The 14,728-nt window shown below is 40.3% G+C and overlaps 1 protein-coding gene across 1 annotated transcript in view; it reads right to left on the reverse strand.

Moving 5' to 3' along the window:
- Window positions 1-14,728, reverse strand: part of LOC132898294 (E3 ubiquitin-protein ligase rnf213-alpha-like) — a 75,680-nt gene that overhangs the window by 59,357 nt on the left and 1,595 nt on the right. The window contains exons 2-6 of the mRNA XM_060939804.1: window positions 12,722-12,852; window positions 11,100-11,975; window positions 10,762-11,006; window positions 10,464-10,625; window positions 2,073-2,269 (exon numbers count right to left, since the gene is read on the reverse strand). Of these exons, the coding sequence (XP_060795787.1) occupies window positions 2,073-2,269; window positions 10,464-10,625; window positions 10,762-11,006; window positions 11,100-11,975; window positions 12,722-12,852 (1,611 nt within the window). The remainder of the gene's footprint in view (window positions 1-2,072; window positions 2,270-10,463; window positions 10,626-10,761; window positions 11,007-11,099; window positions 11,976-12,721; window positions 12,853-14,728) is intronic.

The raw sequence follows: 14,728 nt of genomic DNA on the forward strand, positions 1-14,728 counted from the left end.
GAGCCTCAACCTGACCAATTGAAGCAACTACAGACCATAACACTGCCTCCAGAGGCTTGTACAGTGGCCACGATGCATAATGGGTGTATCGCTTCATGCGCTTCCCTTCTTACCCTGACACCCATCACTCTGGAATAGAGTGCATCTGGACTCATCAGACCACATGACTTTTTTCCGTTGCTCCAGAGTCCAATCTTTATGCTCACTAGCAAATTGAAGCCTTTTCTTCAGAATACCCTCGCTAACTAGTGGTTTTCTCATGGACACACAGCTGTTTAGTACCAATCCTGTGAGTTCCCGTCGCATTGTGTGTGTGGAAATGCTCTTACTTTCACTATTAAACATAGCCATGAGTTCTACTGTTGATTTTTTTAAAGAGTCGATTTCACCAAGCATTTAAATGATCTCCGATCATGGTCAGTCCAGATTTTTTTCTGACCATATTTTTTCTATGAACTTAATAGTTCACCATTATCCTTCTAGGTTTTAATAATGTGTTGGACAGTTCTTAACCCAATTCCAGTCATTTCAGCAATCTCCTTCGTTGTTTTCTTTGCTTGATGCAGGCCAATCGTTTGACCCTTCTGAAACACAGTTGCGTCCTTTCCACGACCACAGGATATGTTTTCCAACATGGTTGTTAAAGAAATAAGAAGCTACTCACTGCATCAATTAGAATTAAAATAATTGTTGCCAGCTGAAACATCTTAATCACTGCAGTAATTATCCAATCAAAGGTTCTTAACTATTTGCTTATTTAAATCCAAATGGCGACATTTTTTGGCCAGGTAGTGTAATCATGGGAAAAAGAAAGTATCCCCTTCTTCATTTCAATGTTTTTATTTATCAAGCCTAAATAATAATTATGTGGTGACAATATAACAAACAAAACACTGTCTTTTTTTCCCAAAAGTTAACCAACATTTAGAAACCAGGTATGAAAAAATAAGTACACCTGTACTACTTTCATAATCATTAAGAAAGTATTTTGCAGCCAGGTTTTACTAATAAAATGCACAAGATTAATTATTCATCAAGAAGTGTGACTACCTCTATAAACACATGACTTTTGGCACTTTGGTGTTCTGGAGCACTCAGATTTGTGTCTACAGAATACTAAGAAGAAAGGACATCAGCCATGACCTCAGAAATGCAAGTGTTGCTGCTAATCAATCTGGGAAGGGCTATAACTTCATCTCCAAACAATGTGAAATTCACCATTTTACAGTGAGAAAGTTTGTTTACTTTTATCTTCCTAGGAATGGGCATCATTTCATGGAAAGGTGACTAGGGAAAAAAAATCCCTTCTCTCCAAAAAGAACATGGCAGCATGAAACCAAAGAAAGTGTATCGCCACAAGCATGGTGGTGGAGGAGGAGTAATGATTTGGGCTTGTTTTGCAGCCACAGGATCTTGGAAAATTGCAATAATTGAGACAACAATTAACTCATACTCAACAATGAATTTATACAAGAATATACTTGAGACAAATGTGACACCTGTAGAGCAGCTTGTCAAAATTGGGTCATGCAACAGGACATTGATCCCAAGCACAGCAGCAAATCAACATCTGAATGGCTAAGGAAGAAGAAAATCAAGGTGGTGGAATGGCCAAGTCAAAGTTCAGACCTCCACCCCATTGGGATGCTGTGGCGGGATCTTACAAGAGCTTTAAATAAACAAATGCCCTCAAATGGACTGATAAATGGCCTGTGAAAGACTGATAAACTCCTTCAGAAAACATTTGCTTGAGTACCGTAAGTTATTGTTGCTACAGGTGGTTCTACGTGTTATTGAATTACGGGGTGTACTTATTTTTCCCCACCTGGTTTCTGAATGTACATTTTTGGGGGATAGTGACTATTGAAATATGACATTGAAATCTGTTGTTGTCACTTGAGGTTATTTGTTTCTTTATAGAAGGTTTTTTTTTTTTTTTGTGTGTGTGTGTGTGTGTGTGTGTGTGTGTGTGTGTGTGTGTAAACTAATACTGCTTACATAGCATCAGAATAAGCATTTCTACCAGATGTGTGATTCCCATCAATATAAATTTAAGCTATTAAAAAAATTACCTTGTTGTGTAAGCAAGTATTCGTTGATAAAGAGACAGCGATTAACAATGCCCCTTGGATTGTCTTTGTAGATGAATTCAAATTCGGAGGATTTGCCTTGCTTGAGAACAACATATTTATAAGGAATGCACTTCCCAATATTCTTTCTACTGCTTTCCAGTTTTCCATGCACAAGAAAACCATCGTCTCTTAGGTTTCTGTAGAAAAATGTGGGAATTAAGGGAATTTAGTGAGAAGAATCAAAGCTTTACCTAGATGTAGACATTACATAATTTTTTTTTTTTACTTTGCTATATATTCAGAAAGAAGTGTAAATGTAAATGAACTGAGTGGGCTGTAGTCACATTAGTCAATTGGAGGACAGTGTATTAAGTAATTAATTAATATTAATAATATAAATCAATACATTATTTAATTTCATTTTCTACATTGCTTATCCATTGTGGGCCATGGGGACGCTGGAGCCAATCCCAGCTGACATCAGGCAAGATGTGGGGCACACCCCAGATGGGTTGCCAATCCATCGCAGGGCCAACACAGAGAAAGACAGACAGCCATTAAAGGGAAACTGAAGGCAATTTTTTTTAAATCAAAATTCGATTTCTCATTTTATAAAATGTAGGGATGCATTTCTGACAGCTATTTTGTCACTGCGATAGCAAGTTATGAGTGTTTGAAATATGCTATGTAATATATCAAACCATATGTCAAAGCATTGGCTGTAAAAAAGATTCGCTGAGACCTGTGTGAGACTTCATAGGACAGAAGTAAAATGTACAGAGGAAATCAAAGTGACCAACATCTGCCAACGTTGTCAAAAGACACACGCGCCCTCCTTCGAATGCTGACATAATCAAGCCGGAAGTTTTCCCTGTGTCCAAAATTGCTCCCTACTCACTATATAGGGCATTATATAGTGGGGACACCATTTTGTAGTGCTGTCCGAAACCTTAGTGAGGATTATGTGGGAAATGCACTCAGTATAATGTGTATTTATCACAAAAATACATGCATGTAGTTATTATTTTGAAAACCCACCAGCCACCTGATCTAGCACGTTTTAATTGTGCGACAGTAATGACGTAAATACCAGTGCAACGGACTAGTCCTTATCCTGTTGTCTTTCCAACTCTTCTCTACTCCACGTTGGTTCGAAGTCGTATGTTACGTACGCGAGGGAGGTGGCTGTATAGGGAGGGAAAGTGAAACACAGCGATCCTAGTGGTAGCGTTCCTAAACCGAGAGCCATACTACTGAAAATCCCATGAAGTTATGACGTGGAACTTGTACACCCTCCAAAAATATGTTGTATATGTTGGGATTATCTACTAACTGTGAAAGTATCAGGTGAAATTTCGCTGTCTTTTAAAAGATCTAAATTGCGCCTAACCTGTCAGAAACGGACTACAACCAAACTGTCTAGTCAGAGTCGCTCATAATACGTCAGCAGTAGGCTTGATAAGTTTTGTTCTTCATACTAGCCCTTACGAGTGCTGACAGCTCTCCCTGTGAATAGCGGCAGTTGACTACATGCCCTGATCTGTAATGGTTATCCCCACGAGGGATGCATTTCTTATAGACCCTTCCCACTGACGTCACCGGAAACCGGAAGTAAACAGACCCTGCGCCATATTGGAAGACCAACAAACTCGTGATCAGGGGGAAATAACGGCAGGGCGCGGAATTTAAACCCACAAGGCACTTGATTCATCATAAACCTATAATGGTAAACTTTTGTGCTGTGTTAGGGTGTTCTAACAAAGCTGATGGGAAAGGTGAAAAGAAGTCGTTCTTCAGAATACCAGCTGTGATTGAGACACAAGAGGAGCAAACTAAGGAGCTTTCTGCCAGGAGACAGAGAATAAGTGCATTACTGAGTGTCAGAGCAAAGGAGAGCCTGAACGTTTCAACCTCCCTATTGGCTGTTTATTGGCTGTTTGTAAAAATGTATCAATTGTTGCCCTTCATCGCGGACTCGAGAGACGAGACCTGACGAGTTAGTTCGTTGGTAGCAGAACAAAATGTCTGGACACAAATCGGGTTTTCAGAAAAGGAAAGAAAATAAACGCAGGGTCGAAAATACAAAAAAGGAGGCAGAAAATGCAAAACGAGTTTTAAGGTAGGACAAATGGTTACTTTTCTGAGGCAGCCCGCCGTGGCTGCAGGCTTTCAGTTGTGTCATTGAATGGTTACTTTTCTGAGGCAGCCCGCCGTGGCTGCCTGAAGGCTTATTTATTATAGCCCATTTAGTTAAAATAGTTGATCTAAAATGTTTATAGTTATAGTTATGTGATAGTTGTCCTCAGTGTTCGAACTATGCCGATATTTTCGGGGGGTCCCTTTTTTTCCCTGGGGGATGCTTGCGCTTGTCTCAGAGCGCGGATCTCCAAACACATGAGAAGCCTATCTTAAGCTAGCCGCACACTACGCCGATCCATGCGGTACCGAACCGACCCATTTCAGAGCCGGCTCCCGACAGGGCACGCACATATCCCCGACTAGCATCATAACAAACATTCCGCTAAATATCACGTGACAACTTAATAGCTTTGTGATTGGCTATTGGATATGGTTACTGTTAAATCCAACACTTGAAGATGCTACAGGCTGAATTATAAATGACACAACATGGAATATGTAGCGCACTATCTAGGCTGCATGAGCTATTATTTCCAACCTTAAATAGTGCACTTATATAGGGGAGTTAAAGCGATTTGGAATTCAGCCACACAACTTGAGCAGAGTGGCTTTCCAGCCCACTGTGTCTATGGATAAAGCTTCAGTCTATGGAATTACAGTATATACCTGCATTAGGTGCTATCAACACGTATTTCTCGCGCTAGAAATTGTGTTTAATGATGTCACGTGTTATATGCGAAAGATATGATTGGCTATTGCTAGCGACTCTCGCCGATCAGTCTGGCTCCCGATTAGTTTTTCGAATCGGCTGTGAGATGAGTCGGTACCATCGAAAACTAGTCTTTACGCCTGACTCGTGACTTCAGTTGGCTCGGTACGCTGAAAATCGGCGTAGTGTGCGGCTAGCTTTACGCACATATCACGCGGACTCCACACCTCCACACACGCATCGCGTCTGAAGTCATAACTCATCAGGGGAAATCGTGTCCGCATTGGCATGTTCAAAAAACAACCTCGCGTCAACAATGATACCACACGCAAGAAAAAAAAAAACAGTCAGGCTATTCAACAACCAACCTGGCAGCAGCAGTCGTTGTCATATCGGTTTATTTTATCTTTGATGTAAACACAACACTTCGGATATGCAAATGCTTCCCGTTACACACGATTGCTATGTCAATAAACATCATTTTACCAATATTTTAGAGACCCCCCAACATTTCCCAAATCATGTTTTCAAGGGATCTCATGTCTGTTTCAGGGGATCTCGGATCAACCGAGTACCCCCGTAGTTCGAACACTGGTTGTCCTGATTTAGACTGGTGTTTTTTTTGTTTGTTTGTTTGGTTTTTTTTGGGGGGGGGGTTTGCACGATGTTGCACCCGGGTCCAGATTAGGGCAGACCCGGCCCTGGCTACATTTCAGGTGTAGTTTGTTTTATGTATGTATGTATTTGCATAGATGTGTACTTGGTCTTCCAATATGGCGACTACCGAAATCTCGCGGCGCGGTGACGTCATGCGGGATCCCTCTATTTGTACAGAAATACTCTGCCAACCATGCTATACAAATCGGCATGTTGATGTAGGCTACTCGCCGGCCGCTACCTGCTACAGATTTGGAAAGGCGCTAGACTTGTGGTGACATCACATACACGATGTCGGGTCCATGTAGTCTTTGATCAGCTTATTAAAAAACATTCAAAACAATTCAAATTGGTGGAAAAAATAAAGTATGATCACCAGGATCGATAGAGCTGCCTGACATGCACAATATATGGAAGCCATTGTCTTAACTTTGAAGTGGAACCCGAAATGTAATTTTTTAAAAAGATATTCCCATTCATTTTGCCATAGAGGTTGGAACGCGGCGGCACGGTGGTGTAGTGGTTAGCGCTGTCGCCTCACAGCAAGAAGGTCCTGGGTTCGAGCCCCATGGCCGGCGAGGGCCTTTCTGTGCGGAGTTTGCATGTTCTCCCCGTGTCCGCGTGGGTTTCCTCCGGGTGCTCCGGTTTCCCCCACAGTCCAAAGACATGCAGGTTAGGTTAACTGGTGACTCTAAATTGACCGTAGGTGTGAGTGTGAATGGTTGTCTGTGTCTATGTGTCAGCCTTGTGATGACCTGGCGACTTGTCCAGGGTGTACCCCGCCTTTCGCCCGTAGTCAGCTGGGATGGGCTCCAGCTTGCCTGCGACCCTGTAGAAGGATAAAGCGGCTAGAGATAATGAGATGAGATGAGATGAGGTTAGAACGCATCCAGTAGGGGGCGATGAGATTACTTTCCCTCCCTATGTGCAGAAGTATACAGTTTAATAAAGTGAAGAATATATATACAGTGAGACAATACAGTGGTGCTTGAAAGTTTGTGAACCCTTTACAGGGCTCGAAATTCGCAGTAGTCCAGTCGCCCAAGGCAACTTAATTTGTCATTTGGTGGGTAATTCCTGTCACTAGCCAGCCCGGCTGGCTAGTTGAAAATAAAAAATATATATGAAGCGAAGATTCAGACTAGGGCTGTGCGATATATCAAATATACTCGATACATCTCTGAAAAGTCTGTGTGAGATACATAAAATTATTATATCATAACTATTAAGTATTTTATGGTCATCTGCCGACTTGCGTTTGTTGCGTTTTTTTAAAACCTTTCCTGGTGGTTTTCTCCCTGTCCCTCAGGCAGTAACGTGAGAGGCTGCCTAAGGGTAAAAAAAAAACAATAACGTCACACACTCGCCAGCCAATCCTGGGCGACATCTCGGTGCTGAAAGGAACTTGCGGGAAGATTTTCTAGTTTCGGTTTACAGCGCTGACTCAGTTCGTGCAATCGCTGGTGTTGCATAGGCTACCATGTAAGCTCTGTCAATTTCAGCGACAAATTAAAAATGGAAGTGGATGAATTGGTTCCTAAAAGAACTAGTAAGGGGTCAGTCATCTGGCATTTTTTTTGGATATCATGAGGAGGACGTGGAACAGCAAATGCCAGTTTGTAAAATGTGCAAAAAAACTGTCATCACGAAAGGCAGCAGCACTACAAATATGTTCCATCACCTGAAAACTCACCCGGTACAGTATGAAGAGTCTCTTAAACTCCGAACTACTTGCCCACGAGCTAAACACCCCCCCCCCCCCCCCACAAGCTAAACAAATGACCATAGCAGCCTCGTTCTCCAAAGCCACCCCATATGAGAAAATGAGTCAGAGATGGAGAACTATAATGGATGCAATCACTAACGTCATTACCGAAGACATGATCCCAGTTAGTATTGTGGAAAAACCAGGCTTCCAAAAATTACTAAACACACTCAATCCCAAATATGAGTTGCCTGGTCACAGACATTTTACAGAGAAGGCAATATTTTGGATGCTATAGTCATGATAGTAAGTATATTTGTTTTCAATACTCATACACCAAGTTGCCAAGTTTTCCAATATATTACTATTTGTTGATATTATATTATGGTGCTCTGTGTTGTTCTCATTTATGTATTTAACAACAGTATCAAAATACTCGGGTCTTGAAATAAATGCACATCAGTCATGAACAATGGTAACTACTCTCTTTTGTGTTATTTTTGACAGAAGTAAAATTCATACATGAACAAATTTTGGCTAGTTGCTTTTCTGTTTGGCTAGTTACTTTGGAAGGTAACTAGTCTGGCTGGCTGGTGAAAAAATATAGGAATTTTGAGCCCCGCTTTAGAATTTTCTATATTTCTGCATAAATATGACCTAAAACATCATCAGATTTTCACACAAGTCCTAAATGTAGATAAAGAGAACCCAGTTAAACAAATGAGACAACAATATTATACTTGGTCATTTATTTATTGAAGAAAATGATCCAATATTACATATCTGTGAGTGGCAAAAGTATGCGAACCTCAAGGATTAGCAGTTAATTTGAAGGTGAAATTAGAGTCAGGTGTTTTCAATCAATGGGATGACAATCAGGTGTGAGTGGGCACCCTGTTTTATTTAAAGAACAGGGATCTATCAATGTCTGATCTTCACAACACATGTTTGTGGAAGTGTATCATGGCACGAACAAAGGAGATTTCTGAAGACCTCAGAAAAATCGTTGTTGATGCTCATCAGGCTGGAAAAGGTTACAAAACCATCTCTAAAAAGTTTGGACTCCACCAATCCACAGTCAGACAGATTGTGTACAAATGGAGGAAATTCAAGACCACTGTTACCCTCCCCAGGAGTGGTCATCCAACAAAGATCACTCCAAGAGCAAGGCGTGTAATAGTTGGCGAGGTCACAAAGGACCCCAGGGTAACTTCTAAGCAACTGAAGGCCTCTCTCACATTGGCTAATCTTAATGTTCATGAGTCCACCATCAGGAGAACACTGAACAACAATGGTGTGCATGGCAGGGTTGCAAGGAGAAAGCCACTGCTCTCCAAAAAGAACATTGCTGCTCGTCTGCAGTTTGCTAAAGATCACGTGGACAAGCCAGAAGGCTATTGGAAAAAATGTTTTGTGGATGGATGAGACCAAAATAGAACTATTTGGTTTAAATGAGAAGCGTTATGTTTGGAGAAAGGAAAATGCTGCATTCCAGCATAAGAACCTTATCCCATCTGTGAAACATGGGGGTGGTAGTACTGTATCATGGTTTGGCCTGTTTCGCTGCATCTGGGCCAGGATGGCTTGCCATCATTGATGGAACAATGAATTCTGAATTATACCAGTGAATTCTAAAGGAAAATGTCAGGACATCTGTCCATGAACTGAATCTCAAGGTGGGTCACACAGCAAGACAACGACCCTAAGCACACAAGTCGTTCTACCAAAGAATGGTTAAAGAAGAATAAAGTTAATGTTTTGGAATGGCCAAGTCAAAGTCCTGACCTTAATCCAATCAAAATGTTGTGGAAGGACCTGAAGCAAGCTGTTCATGTGAGGAAACCCACCAACATCCCAGAGTTTAAGCTGTTCTGTACAGAGGAATGGGTTAAAATTCCTCCAAGCCGGTGTGCAGGACTGATCAACAGTTACCGGAAACGTTTAGTTGCAGTTATTGCTGCACAAGGGGGTCACACCAGATACTGAAAGCAAAGGTTCACATACTTTTGGCACTCACAGATATGTAATATTGGATTATTTTCCTCAATAAATAAATGACCAAGTATCATATTTTTGTCTCATTTGTTTAACTTGGTTCTCTTATCTACTTTTAGGACTTGTGTGAAAATCTGATGATATTTTAGGTCATATTTATGCAGAAATACAGAAAATTCTAAAGGGTTCACAAACTTTCAAGCACCACTGTATATACACAGGCAAACAATTCAAAACGGCAGGCTAGATCAAAAACGAGAATGCAGGCAAACGGGTCGGTCGAGGTGCAAAGAGTACATCAAAGGCTAAGCAAGGACAAAAACAAGAAACAAGCACAAGAATCATGAAACAGGAAATCAAGACAATGGGTAGAAAGGCTCGGTAATGTGAACATGCATATCGTGATGCAAATGCATCAGCACAGTCCTTAAATAGGCAAACACATAGTTCCTTAATTGAGCTCAGGTGCACCTTGTTCACGGCGCATGTGCTGGAATCCACTTGGCACACGCACAGCCCAAAGCGTGCTTTCAGGTGCATGCGCCACAGCACGCAGGACTGACACTCCATCACTGATGAAGCTGGCAAATCTCGAAATTAATCTAAATTGGAATGATATGGCGATCTGGCCACTGTGTAAACAGTTTTCAAAATGGCGGCGCTGACACTTCACGTTTGAAATCTCGCACAAGTCTCGTGAAGATTGCGCAGATAAGCAACGCCTGCTTTGGACCATATGAATTACATTCAACATGGCTAAAAACTGAAAAGGTTGATAAGTGTAATGTCATATGCCAATACGAGTCATGATATAAGGTTAATAAAACCGAAAACGTAATTGAATAACACGTTAATTAAGAAATAAAGCAAGTTTAAAAATGACTTCAGTTCCCCTTTAACACTCACATACACACCTATGGGCAACTTAGAGTAGCCAACTGAACTAATCTGCACGTCTTTCGACTGTAGGAAGAAACTGGAGCACCCGGAGGAAACCCACACAGGCATGAGGAGAACATACAAGCTCCACTTAGAAAAGCCCCCATTGGTCTCAGGGCTTAAACATTAATACATTAATAAATAAAATAGATAGATAGATAGATAGATAGATAGATAGATAGATAGATAGATAGATAGATAGATAGATAGATAGATAGATAGATAGATACTGCTTTAAATGGCTTACCTTGTGACTTCCATTTGCACAATATCTTTAGTCCAATTCCCTCCTAAATAACCTGATCTTACAGTAACAGTGTCTCTTGATGGGTCTAGGTTAAAGTCTTTGGATAAGATGGCATGAAAGAAAATGGTGATGTCTTTGGGATCTTGTTGTTGGTTTGATGTGCTAATAGATTGAATTAAGAAACAAACTTAGCAAAACATACAATTACAATAAATTAAAGAAGTAATAGATGAATCAAAAAACTGTCCTTTAAAGGTTAAAAAGGAAGTGAAAGTCCTGAAGATTAAGCTAAACATACTGGTTCTGGTTGCCCTTTGTCTTCTTTGATGACACTTCTTGAATACCCGCTTCATCATTTTGGTTTGAAGGGACACTTTTGTCCTGAGGCAAAGGCTTCTCAGTGTTAAAGCTTTGTTTAGGGGTCTCTGTGTCCCTTATCTTTTGATGATCATTTACTTCTTTTTTGTGTGCTTTGACGTCTTCGTGTTTAGTTTGTTGTTTGTTGCCGATATTGTCTGCTTTGGGTTTTGTAGCAGTTCCTTCCTAGAGTTGGATAAATGTTTGTGCAACAAAAAAATAAACTGAAGCAAATGACTAGAAAAAATGATAAGGATATTTTTTAAGAATAACTCTTACCTCATTATTATATGGCCCAAATAATTTCCTGTTTGAAGGGTTTTGTTGTTTTTCACTCTGTCCAGTGGTACACTGCAATGTGTGTGTTTCCTCTTTTGTGCTTTCAGGAGTATGGCTGATTGAAGACTGCGGAGGAAATGAAGATTGCTGGTTCAGGTTTTCAGCCTGTGCTTTTGCAAGCTCCCCATGAGAACTAATATCAGGTCCTTCAGTGTTCCAGTCACAAGAAGGAGGCAATATGCCAGCTGTGGAAGACTGTGTCTGACTGATCAACACCATTTTTGTTGTTTCATTCACACTTGGTTGTAATTTGTGTTCATTTTGGTCTGTTCTCTGTGGTTGAGTTGCAGAGTCTGACAGGGCACGCTGTACAGACTGCAACTCGTTATCGGGTCTGGGAGGTGGAAAATCATCTGCAGGAGACTCTGCCTTGAGATTGTTCATAGGATCAGAACTGATTTTGTTCACTTCCATCTCAACATGTTCTTCAGCGAGTTGGCACTTTGAGTTTGGCCCCACATTACTCTGGCTGGATTCTTCAAATGAAGAGGACCTTATGCCAGGTGCTGCTGGAAGTGACTGGCTAGAGAATGCACTCTCTTCACTTCTTGTATTCTCTGGCAAATCTTGGGTACTTGGAAGATCTGAACAGAATGTTTGATGAGATTGGAAAGACATTCTATCCTGGACATGGGGTGATGTCTGTGTGTTTTGGGAAGCTGTATCAATAGACAGCCTAGTTTTTTCTTCAGATGTTTTTTCGGAAGACAAAGTGGCGCCATCTTGTGGTTGATCTTCTTTGTGCGTTCTCTCAGACGCATCTTTATCTTGATTTGTGTCATTCAGTGATGAGGTGAGGCCTGGATTTGAAATGACCTGAGGAGAACAGAGAATAACATGGCCCTTGACACTTTTTACAATTTTCCCAACAGTGGACAACAGCCATTTAAAAACCATGTTTTTGTCTGCCAGCTAAATACATTTTTAGATTTGTTTAGTTTGGAGCAACCAACTCTGAATCTCAAAAGCAGTCCTACTTGCTTTCAGACATTTATCTCTTCCAAAGACATGTTGAATGGTATTAAGAACCATTAGTATGTTGTTGACAAGGAAACACAGTGGCTGATCTATCTCTTTAGGAAGACACCTACCCAAAATCAAAATGTCCAAAATCAATGTGAAACTGCATAGTGAAGCAGTCAGACCAATAAATGTGGTTTAGTCTTAGATGTGATATGGACAATTGGTTAATGGTTTATTTTTGTCCCCTTTGCGTTCATAAGTGTCAAGGCACTACTAAACACATAATAATTTAGTTTTATCAGTCTGAAAAGTTATAGCTCTGCATGATATTACAATAAGGAGTGACTCACACTGACTGAATTTACTACATTACATTGGACAAGGGGTGAGGTAAAAGATCAGAATAAAGTACACATGTACTTGAGGATTACGAAAAGCATCGTAGCACAAAGATCATCGTTAAATGGTAGAGCGAGCATCACAATGAACACTCTCTCTCCTAGTTAAGATGCTTTTAGCATTAAGAGGCTTTTAGGAAACCCACCCCTGTTTGATCAAGATCCAAATGCTGTACACAGTATATTTCAAAATATGTTTACCTTTTCTTTCACTCTTGCTCCTGGAACCTCAGTGCAATGCTCTGAGGATGAACTGGCATCAATATCTGGATCTGGCTGGTTTTGTTTTCCCTCTTTTTCTTGTTGGGACGATTTTTCTGAGGACTTTCCACCTGCAAAGGAAACAGTTCATACTTGTAGGCTTACTCTGCAGAATATTATCAAAGCTCAAATGTTTTCATCCAGTCTTCTGTATTTTTAATGCACAAATATATCAATATTTACCATCCATATAATAATGTTCAATGTATTTATTGGCATGTATCACATTGTAATATTACACATTAGACCAGGGGTGTCAAGCACATGCCCTGTGGACTGGGGACAGCCAACATTCTACTCCAATAAATCCATAATCTAAATAAAAATCACCTTGTGGACCTCAATTGTCAATGAAATATACAGTATATACAATACTGTGCAAATAGGCAAATGCAAAGAAATGCTGTGGAACAGAAATGCCTTGAAAAATAATGAAAGGAACTGTTCCTACATTTAGAAAAAACTATAAAGAGTAGTAAACAGTAATAAATGACAAAGTCAATATTTGGTGTGATAGCCCTTTGCTTTAAAAAAAACAGTAGTCTCAGTACAATTTGAACAGTTTTACAAGGAAATTAGTTGTTAAGTTTTTCTGAACATCTTGCAGAACTTCTGGACTTTGACTGTCACACCTGTTTCATTTGTGTATGCAAAACCCAGCAGCCTTCTTTATGGTTTTTGTCTGAAATGTAGTATCTTATGTAATATGATACTTTCTTTCAGGGGCAATGCCAGAGATTTTCTTTTGACGGCGCTATGGGTTTGCTTGACTTTTCAGTGAGGGTGCTCTGAAATTTAGGGTTACCCGTTAATGTGCCACCGCAGTTTAATTACCTCTTGCAAGGAGGTTATGCGTTTGTTTGTTTGTTTGTTTGTTTGTTTGTTTGTTTGTTTGTTTGTTTGCCTGCCTGTAAGCAGGATTGTGCAAAAATTACAGGCCTGATTTTCATGAAACCTTGTCGAAAGGTGTAGCATAGGCCAAGGAATACTCCAGTAAATTTCTGAATGCATCCAACTCAAAAGGTGACTCAATAAAATTAGTTTAACTTTCACTAACCTTGTGACATTTGGCTTTGACAGAGGTCTGAGTGCCCTTATTGAAACACCCCCGGTGCGCGCGCACACACACACACACACACACACACACAATACCTGCTGTGTCATTCTGTGTTAAACACAAGGCAAGATACTCAGCTCATGGGATATAGATGTAAGTTTCACAAGCCAGCCTATGTAGACACACCTCTGAACAAGGGCGTAGGTTTGGTATTAACGTTGGTGGGGACATAAACCCAATGCCAACCCCCAGTGACGCCCCCAGAGTGAATATTCATGAGCGAAAAACAAACTCATGGTGTTTTGCCCAGTGGAAACCTACAGTAACCATTTGTGTACCGCGCACAGAGTGTGATTTTTTTTTTTTCTTCAATCAGAAATATTGGTAGGGACATATCAGCTGTCGTTTGATATTGGTAGGGACATGTCTATACCGTCCATACCCAATTCTATGCCTATGAATATTAAATTTCACACAATTAAGCCACAGCAAGGGCTTGCACACAAGCAGCAAGCACCAGACACAGAGGTTTGTACACATTTCAGCCTCAGATTCTGAGATCACAAACTCATGCTGTTAGTTACCAACACCTCGATTAATGAATCAACAGTATTCTGTTCTATAAACCTAATGTTATATGAATGAGCATCGCATAGAGATAACTATAAGGAGTCAGAAGTTGTGCTTCAACTGTCAAATTAATTACATTTATAATTGGCAACAGAAGAAAAAAAATCATGAACTTACCATTGTACATGATTTCATAACAAAACAAAACGTGAACATTAATATGAAGTTTAAAAAATGATCAATTATGATATCACTAATGCTAATTTATGGGGAAAATAGTGCTCTGTTTAACAGGACGTGAAATAAAGATCAAAAGTTCA

This window comes from Neoarius graeffei, chromosome 14, assembly GCF_027579695.1.
Source record: "Neoarius graeffei isolate fNeoGra1 chromosome 14, fNeoGra1.pri, whole genome shotgun sequence".
Lineage (NCBI taxonomy): Eukaryota > Metazoa > Chordata > Actinopteri > Siluriformes > Ariidae > Neoarius > Neoarius graeffei.